The 10289-nt window shown below is 41.1% G+C and overlaps 1 protein-coding gene across 2 annotated transcripts in view; it reads left to right on the forward strand.

Moving 5' to 3' along the window:
- The window catches only part of LOC128832391 (AP-3 complex subunit beta-1-like), a 41793-nt gene extending 31863 nt beyond the window's left edge, over positions 1-9930 (forward strand). For both annotated transcript variants that reach the window (XR_008443977.1, XM_054019731.1), the window contains exon 3: positions 9762-9930. Coding sequence is in view for 1 of the 2 variants with exons in the window: in XM_054019731.1 (XP_053875706.1) it covers positions 9762-9918 (157 nt within the window). In the remaining variant the exon portion in view is untranslated. The remainder of the gene's footprint in view (positions 1-9761) is intronic.
- The last annotated feature ends 359 nt before the right edge of the window (positions 9931-10289 follow it).

Below are 10289 nucleotides of genomic sequence, written 5' to 3' on the forward strand. Positions count from 1 at the left end.
CCATGTGCTGCTCTTGCTCCTCCAGGTACCTCCCCCAATGCTCCCATTGGCCCCGGTTCCCCATTTTCAGGCAGTGGGAGCTGCGGGGGGGCAGTGCCTGGAAGCGAGAGCACAGAGCCCTCTACTCCCCTCTGCCTGGGGCTGCAGGGACATAGTTCCAGCCACTTCAGGGAGTGGTGTGAGGCTCGCGGCGCACCAGGGTGGGCAGGGGGGCGCATGGGCAGGGGGAGCTTGGCAGGCCCCACGAAAGAACCCCACGGGCCGCATGCAGGCCGCGTGTTTGAGACCCCTGGTTTAAAGACTCCAGGCTACAGAGAATCCACCATTTACACAAATTTAAACCTGCAAGTGACCTGTGCCCTATGCTGCAGAGGAAGGTGAAAAAACCCACAGGATCTCTGCCAATCTGACCCAGGGGAAAGTTCCTTCCCAACCCCAAATATGGCCATCAGTTAGACCCTGAGCCTGTGGGCAAGATCCAAGAGACAGATACCTGGGAAAGTTTTCTGTAGTAACTCAGAACCCTTCCCATCTAATGTTCCATCACCAGCCATTAGAAATATTTGCTACTAGCAGTCACAGATCAGTTACATGCCATTGTAGGCAGTCTCATCATACCATCCCCACCATACGCTTATCAAGTTCAATCTTGAAGCCAATTAGCTTTTTGTCCCCACTGCTCCCCTTAGAAGGCTGTTCCAGAACTTCACTCCTCTGATGGTTAGAAACGTTCATCTAATTTCAAGCTTAAATGCTCTGAGCACATACATATGTAGGTCAGGGCACTCACCGGTGCCCTTCCAGAAATAACATGCACAGTATATGTATCTAATTGCAAATGGCTAGCATGATACTATTTGGCAGCACCACTGTCCCCATGACTGCTATAGATACAGTGCTGCTACGAGATACCCAACTTCTCCTCCAAAGACAATCAAATTCACTATCCCAGGGGAACATGTTGACCAAGAGGAGTGGTTCAAGTGTAAGGGAGACTAAACTTTCCCAGGACTTGTCTATGAACTCACTCCTACAAGAGACAAGAATAACCACCAATGGACCTCACTATTTTCAGAACTAAACTCAAGACTCATTTTCTTCACACCTTCCCTCTCCCCTTCCCCCACAAGCTGGGAAGGAAGAGCTTGTTATTCGGTTTTAAAAATATCTGAGAGGTGTTCAAATACAATGGTGGGGGAGATCATGCAAGTTCCCAGATAAGTGAAGTGCTTTATTATATTATGTACCAATATTCTAAATATTACCACCAGAAACAAACCCTTCTTTGTAGTCACCAAATAAATAAAAGTTTGACAGTTATCATAGCTTCCTTTGTTTTGTCGCTCACTTGTACATATGTCTTTAAATATGGCAGGTGAAGAGAGATTGAAGTCATTTGTCACTCATCTTCAGATTCTACTTTATGTTCTAGTCCTTTCCTATAAAAGCGTTAAACTATCTACAGCCTTGCTATGGCACGTAGAAGTAGTATTATAGCCACCATTGTTGTACACAGTAAAGGGCTGTCACTTGTATGTAATCAAGACGACCATTTCCCTTTTTACCGTTTCATAGTAGCTGGGAGTTCTGTGTCCCATTCTTTATCCACTATCTTTACTGTAGTATTGCTCTATAATCAGCAGCCTACATTTTATACTTGTATTAAGAGTCATCCCCCAGTGTATTGTTTAACATTTATCTAAATTAAAATCTCTATTTTTAGATGTGCCTCTTATGTGAAGATCTCCAGATCAATTATTCTGTAGCTTCAGCCAAGCCTCTACAAATCTGATCAATGTATAATTTATTTTATCCTCCAGATTAGCATTTCCATTAAACAATTAATTTGTTAATTAGCACCCATACCAAACCCTGTAGATCTCAGCTGATATTACTCTCCCCATTTTGATGGTTTACTGTTAATAAATTATGCCTAGATTATGATCCAACCACTTCTGGATTCACATGACAGTATTCCGAACCAGAGATGTGTTTTTGTAGCTTTCCATTTTTAAAGCATGAAAAACCACACTAGAGCTAGATAAAGCAAATCCACGGTCTTTTCTTTGTTTACCAAACCTATAAAATAGGCCAAAGTCTATTAGTCTTTTCTGAAGAGGAAAGAAAACATCTAATTATTTCCCTGAGAACAGGGTATGTGCATCTTCACACCCTGATAGAGCTGGGTCCCCTCTCCCCACACATGTGAAATTGACAGCTATCTTAGCTTTTGTGCATCTCTAGGACAATCCCTCTTCCCCACGCCTCTAAATTCGGTCCTGTGTTGTTACAATGCCCATTTCTACCCAACTCAAACTTCTCAGCAAGTCACTGTTCCACTCAAGTCCTCAAGCCAGCCTGCCCTATACATGAAATCAGACATACTGACTCAAAGTGTTGTAAACAGCCCATGGAAGGATGTCAGGGAAGAACATTGTTTGGGTGAGAACAGAGTGGAGACTTTTATCCCCCTTTTGCCCAACTCCCCAGCTAACAATCCCCTTCAAATTCCTACCCACTGCCTGCACAGTACCCTCCCAAAACTGATGTGGTTCTTCACTGAGAGAGTCTGGTCACCCTACTCACAATTTTACAGCAATTCTGAATTCAGTAGGAGATATTTGCATACAGTAGACAAAAAAACTGGACCATTTGCCTTTAGCAGAAGCTCTACTTACCAAAGCAGGGAACGGGACCTGCAGAAAGCCAGACTACAGGGAGAACAATAGGAAACACAAGAGGCCAGATTTTCAAGGAGTTCAGTTCCCATTTAGGAACCAAAATAATAGGCCAGATTGTCAAAAGAACTCTGCATCATGGGCACAAATGAACAGATTTGTTGAAGTGTTTCAAGGCCTAAAAATGTAAATAAGCACCTACTGGGATTTTCAAAAGCACCGAGGTGCCTAATACCCATTGAAATCACTGGGAGTTAGGCATCTGGGGACTTCGGAAGATCCCACTAGATGCTTATCTGCCTCTTTAGGCACCTAAATGCCTTTAAAAATCTGGCCCTCAGCTCATTTGATAGTCTGACCATCAGTGTTACAGTGGGAGATACCAAGTGTGCAATACTTTTGAAAATCTGGCTCTTGTTGTTTAGTGCCTTAACAGGAGCTGGGCTTGTTTTCAAGCCTAGCCCCTGCTGTGGCTATTGAGCTCTTGACTATTTGCTCCATGGCACAATAGCAGGAATACAGTGCTCCAAGAGATATATTTGAATGAAATGAAAAGCCTACAAGGGTTTCTGATCTGTAATCTGCAAGATTTATGTTGTTTTCCTTTGCTTTCTCCCCTTTCTTCAGAAGGGCAGACTTTAAAATTCACAAGAATAGAAATGTGACCTTCTAGCAGCCCTCAAGCTACCTTGCTTGTAGGAAGAAGGTCCCTGCCAAGTTTTCTCATAGCCTAGAAACTATGAGAAAGTTTTTGCCACTAGCCACCAAATTAAATGAAGCAAAGAACAAAAAAAATCACTAACCTCTTCTCCCATTTTCTCATGCTCATCAACCTTACTTCCTCTCTTCCGTCTCCGAAGGAGAAGCAGCCCCTTCAGATTTTCCCCTGAAACCATGGCCTTTGACAAGACTGCTAACACAGCAGAAAAGATGTTGCAATGCTGCCTTTATAAAAGGTCAGATTGGGCTAGTCTGACTGCCACTTAAAGGGACATAGCAGGACCTGTAGGTTAGGGAAAAGATTGCTAGACATCATTATTTTTTCCTTTTCTTTTTGGAAACCTTTAGGTTTGAGACAGCTTGAGATAAACAAACCAAGAAAAGAAATAATGTAAATCCACCAAAGAGACTTTATCCTGTGTTAGCCAGAGTGTGTTCAATTAATGATGGGATACATGGGAGCTAATTGGAAGCAAATGTGTAATTGGAAAGAGTGCATCTCATTAAGAGCCAGCTACGAAGGACCAGGTATTAGGGGCCTGATTTTCAGAAGGGCTGAGCACGCAAAAGTCCAGCTGACCAATAGTACCTGAGGGGGCTCAGCACCTCTGCAAATCAGGTGCTACTTGGTACATGACTTAGCCTTTTACACACTACCTCTCAAGCTAATTTCCCTTCAGATCAGAGAAGGGGGAAAATCAGTAAGAAAACTTCATAAAGCAGTGAGGGGAAGCAGCATGCTAGTCCAGAAAGATAAACAGAAGAAAGGCTTTGCTAACAGGCCCCTGAATTTCATAATATTAATTGGGGAAAGTTTGACTAGAAGAGTGATGTTTTAAAGTACAGTACAGCTCAGAAAACTTATTGTGAAAAATGTTGCTCGCTCTTTTTATAAATCAAAAAAGGATTTTTCTAACTACCCACTGTTTCTTTGAGCTAAGATTATGTGTCTATCTGCATATTAAGCTGTTCTTCCTCTCTTTTAGAGCACCTACAAAAATTACTCTCGGATTGGACATTCTATCTTAAAAAAGAAATAGCAGAAATACAAGGAGTTGAGGGATGGATGATCAGAGACATAGAAAGACTTCCATATGAAGAAAGATTAAAGGACTGGGAATGTTTAGTTTAGAGAGGAGTTGAATAATAAGGAAAAGGGAAAATGGCATACAAAATAGACAAAGGAAAATGTAGGCTCTTAATAAGCCACTTTCATAAAACAATAACAAAGGACTGGACATTTACATAGCTATTAAGAACATCCATGTTTTACATTAGCTAGGACACAATTTTTTATGTCTGGGATAGAAATCTTCATGCTTTAGGGCACAGGCCAACAGCCAACTGAGAGGATTAGAAAGAAACTTCATTTATGGGCAGCTATTTCACAATTGCCCATTCTGGGGTTTCTTCTTTCTTTATATGTACATACATATGGTGCCTTGAATTCAAAGTGCTGGGGAAGGAAAACAGGAGGATACAGTCATCAAAGATAACACTATCCAATTTACAAAAGAAATAGGTGAATCAACATTTGATCGTATTTAAGTGAACAAAATAATGTTTTTTTAAAAAGGCAAGAAAAGGGACATCATTTTATTAGATGTATCATTAAAAGAGTGGTTTTGAGATGAGATGTAACATGATGGAAAATTATAAAATGTAGAGGCAGGGAATCAGAGTTCCAAATAGTTGACCCTAGTGAAGACACCACAGTTAGAAAGAAAGACAGGAAATTTAATTGTGGCAGCAAGACTCTGAGTCAATGAATGAAAGGGTTTTATATTAAAACAAAAAGAATCAGAGTACCACATCAGGGAGCAGATTCTAATGATACATCGTTAAACATTCTAGTACTATAGGCTGAATAATTCTTATAGCAGAGGGGTTAGTAATGCAATACAGAGCCTTACAACTGTAGGTCACTGGCTCAAATCCAGCTCCAGTAGGTGGTAACTGAAAGTCATTACCATCTGAAGTGCTGGGTGAAATAAGCCAGTGGTTTCAGTGCACATAACTCCACATCATGCACAATTGACAGTAACTGGGACCTTTGTTCACAGTCTCCACAGAGCAGCCAAGGACCGAATGTTCATACAGTGGATTTTCTTATTAAGAGAAGGTCCTTCCCCCAAAGCATTGACACACATTGACCGAACAGTGTGATGCATCTTGAACTATCTGTTCTGTGGGTAAAGGGCATCATTTGTCAGGGCAGTTAATCTGATAACTTTCATTGAGACTAAAATTCTCTTAGAAGGAAGGAAGAAAAGAAAGAATAAACACGGATTTTGGCAGGTATTCCTTTGCCAGTCATGAGGCATGTTGAATGAGCAGATTCCAATGGCACAGTACTCCATATTCTTTAACTTTTTTCAAACTATAAACCATCCCATAGTTTGACAAAAAATCTGGTGACTGCTGGAATGTATGGACTTTTCCATTCTGACCTCCATCCTGCAAGGAGCTTTGCACAGACATGCCCCACTGTAGGATTGGGGCCCATATTTGTCCATAGAGAAGTCAAGAAAAATTCCTAAACGGAGGTGTATTTTTCAATGGATCCCTAGCAAGATTTATGACAGGCTCGATTATACCATTATTCCCAGAATGTATGGAGCAGGCATGTGCACAAATTCCCAGACTTTGGGATGCCCCAATCATGTCTACTTAGAATCACAACCTTCAATCTTACAGCCCCTCCTTTAATCCTCAGCGGCGTATCTTTGTGAAATCTTAACAGGATCATGCAGGACCTATGAAATATTTGATAGTGTGTAATCAAATATGATGGAATCGTTGATGTTTCTATTAATGTTGTCCCAAGCTTCTAGAAAAGAGCTGTATAGGAAACTGTTCTCCTTTATCCACAATTATTCATATGGGTTTTTTAGCATTGTCTTTCCCATTTAATAGTTCAACTAATCGGCATAGTAGGCCGAAGTCTGTCCTCATCCACACCCAGTGAATGGAGGTAGCATTGTCCAGCTTTAAAAGCAAGAGGGTGGGAGTCAAGAGACTTAAGGTCTATTCCTGACTCTGCCACTGACTTACTGTGTCACCTTAAGCAAGTCATTTAATCTTTCTGTATCTAATTTTCTTCATCTATAAAATGGGGATAATAATTATTAGCCACTCTGTGAAGATGTTGAGAGTCTCCAATAAAAAAATGCTACCACAGTGTAACTATGTTATTATTGGAGCCATAGGTGAAGCTGAGGGCAGAATTTGATCCACCATCTCTAAGTACGGTCAGTTGCTTTGAATGATTTCACTTGATTGTCTTCTCATGGAAACACAAAGCTCCTGGCTTGAAGATTCGAACATAAAGGAAGTTTAAGGAATGGTATGATGGAGTGGCTGCCCTCTCTGGGTTGGAGAATCAAATTGCTTTTCCTTTTTTCTTTTTTTTTTTTTCAGTCCTGGTGTCATAATGAGCCTTGGTAGCCAAATTTTTGATTAAATAAAAAAGGGCAGTAAATTGCATAATATCAGTAGAAATTATGTTGGAAGGAAATATCTTCAGAGAATAAATGAGAAGATTAATCACACAGTCAGTGCTCCTTATCATTGACAATAATCACCATTGTAATCTCCTGTGTCACTGGAGAAGGCCTTCTCTTGGCTGCCTCCCATTTATGATTAATATGTTACAATAAACATGCACAAATGCCTCAGTTAGAACCCTTTCATTTCTATACACAACAGTGTTTGCATGGGAGAATACATTATGGTGTATGTTAATCAGAAAGTATTGTAATATGGATATGTCTGAAAAAAGCTCAGTTTACAAACCAGCTATTTCGGTGTTAATCAAGATATAAATGTAGTAGTTCATAAAAAATTGAGCAACTCCCAAGTCCACAGGGAGAATTAAAAAAACAACTATTGTTGTAGTGATGAGATAAACCAATATTTCAAGGGCAACAATAGCATGTCTTAGTTGCTACCATAATATAGGGGTTTTCTTGTTGTTGCATTTTGATTTCCCAATATATCTGCAATCAGGGCCGGCTCCAGGCACCAGCTTACCAAGCAGGTGCTTGGGGCGGCCACACCAGAGAGGGGCGGCACGTCCGGCTCTTCAGCAGCAATTCGGCAGTGGGTCCCTCACTCCCGCTCGGAGCGAAGGACCTCCTGCTGAAGTGCCGCAGATCGTGATTGCGGCTTTTTTGTTTGTTTGTTTTTTGTTTTGCGAGGGGGGAGGGGGGGGTGCTGCTTGGGGTGGCAAAAACCCTGGAGCCGGCCCTGTCTGCAATGGGAATGGACATACTGTGGATTAAAATGTAGTGTTGTTATGCACTGGTCACAACTTGTTTTGTGAAACTTGCCATAAACTAAATATTTCTCATCCCTTTTAGATTATGCTTTTACACAAGCTTTTCAAAGACCCCCCTCCTTTGACCTAATTCTTCAGGGAGCTATAAATGATGGATGGACAGACTAGTCTGTATACTGTAAGAACTAGCATGATCCCTAGAACCAAAACTTTCCCCCCACCACCTATTTCAAATACCTCCAGAAACAGCTTTCCTCTTCAGGGGCAGAATTCTCACTCCCCTATGCTTGCAAAGGGCCTCTTCAGAGGGTTGTTAGATGCCCACTCCCCCTTCTGATGCAGGAGGCAGATGCTAGGAGCACACAGTAATTCCTCTTTCTTTATAGTAATGGTAGAGAACAAGACCTCATTCCAAACTCATGCTGTCATTTCATTTTTAGAAGAGTCACTTTAAGGATTTCTGTGCCACAGAACAGCTGACTTGTTAAATGATCTTCAGCTGTTATGATGTTTATTATTTTTTTTTGAGGGTGAAGAATTAAGCCTATCCTCATTTTAGCATGTGAAAATTAGGGTGTGCCGCTTGTAATAGCTCCCCAGAATCCAGCAGCACAGGGTGCAGGGTGGTGGCAGGTTGGCAGGTTGAGGGGCATGTGAAGGGCCAGTATGTTCTGCTTCTGCTTAAAGCCCTTTTGCCAGCACACTAGTCTATCACTGGGGACACTCACAATGCCTGTGTATAGAACACGACTTTCCTCCTTCCATTTAATTTTCCAGGGCATTTCACTGAATGACTTTTCGCTTCCATTACCTTATGATTTACTACTATTCTTTTGCTTTTCATATCAGCCATTTCCAGAGTGCAGTAAACTAACCTCTTGCTCTGTTTTCTCAATGCAATTTTTCCTTATCATCTTCAGGGAGCTAAATCCATATCTTCTTCCTAAGCCTTTGAGTCTGTTTTAAATAGTAATTTTCAAGCTGACTTTTAAAAACCCCACACTGTATTCCCTGCTATCAAGACATGTTAGATTTTGTACCTAAATGTACTAGCACAATCTTAATAATGATTTATTAATAGTACAGGAAAATAACACTTTCTTAATCTGTGAATTATCCCCTGGGTAGTCAGAAGATTTGAAACATCTGTATTTATTTTTACTATATCCTGTATTAAAGGAGTGAAAAGTCTGAGGTATAGTTTCTCTTGATGTTCACACACAACTCCCAGTAACAGGAATTGTATGAGCACATTAATGGGAAAAGAAATGTCAAGGAATCCTGTTTTTAAAGTCCCTGTTTTAATGGTAACTACAATATTTGTGTATGGTTTATGTGATGCTGGCAGACCAGGTGCCAGTTCTTGCCAAGGCTTTAGGCCTCAGCTGAGTGTTGACAAATTCATTGCTGGAAACCAGTGTGTTTCACCTGTATGTTACTATGGTTAAGATGGGTATTGGACTTATAACAATATATTTAGTATTTAGACTTTACAGAATGCTGGTAAATTGCTGCCTGCATTGATCTCACTGATACTTTATCACATGCTATGAGGTAATATTTATGCTTTTGCTTTGGCTATGTCTAAATTACATCTTATATTGGTGTAACTTATATCACTCAGGGGTGTGTCTAAATCACCCCCCTGAGCGACATAAGTTACCCCGACATAAGTGCGGTGTGGACAGCGCTATGTTGGCAGGAGAGCTTCTCCCACCGACATAGCTACTGCCTCTTGCAGAGGTGGTTTTATTATGCTGACAGGAGAGCTCTCTCCCATTGGCATCACACATCTTCACCAGACATGCTGCGCTGTATGTGTAGACAAGCCCTTTGTAACTGTAAAAAGTTTGCTCTGAAACTGTGAATCCAGTGCCCATCTCCTGCCCATCAAGAAGGCCTATCAAAACTAAATGGTCCATTGTGGGACATCTCAATGCAAAGACTTTGCTAATTGCCCCCTTACACTCATGAACAAGCTTTGTGCAAAAGGGCACAGTCTATTAGCTTGAATTCTGGAAGAAGGAAATAAAAATAGCTGACAAGAAAATTGTTCATCTTTTTTACTGTTTGGACTCTCACAGGGCTGGAGCTATGAAACAGAAGCAGAGATCCCCACAGTCAACCTGGGTTAGAACTAAAAGGCATTCAGAGCTGACGGATTTCTACACCTCTGTCACCTTTTCAAACCATAACTGTAACTCATTTGTGTATATATGCTTGCCTGTTTTAATCTTGTAATAACGCTCTCATTTTTTTCTTAGTTAATAAACCCTTAGATAGTTTACTATCTACAAGCATTGTCTTTGGTGTGAGATTTAAGGTACAAATTGATCTGGGGTAAGTGACTGGTTCTTTGGGACTGGGAGTAACCTAAATATTTTCTGATCTTTGGTGTATAGCAACCATCTGTCACTAAAGTCCTGCTTGCCTGGATGGCAAGCTAGATTGGAATGCTCAGGGGGCCCATCTGGCACTCCATGGTAAGACTGTTATAGTGTGTTAGGAGTTCACAATTGTTACTGGGTTGGTGAAATCTAATTACAGAACACACAACCAGTTTGGGGTCTCTGCCCTGCTTCTTGGAAGTCTGCTCTGAGGTTGGCACTTTC

The sequence above is a fragment of the Malaclemys terrapin genome, chromosome 2 (assembly GCF_027887155.1).
Source record: "Malaclemys terrapin pileata isolate rMalTer1 chromosome 2, rMalTer1.hap1, whole genome shotgun sequence".
NCBI lineage: Eukaryota > Metazoa > Chordata > Testudines > Emydidae > Malaclemys > Malaclemys terrapin.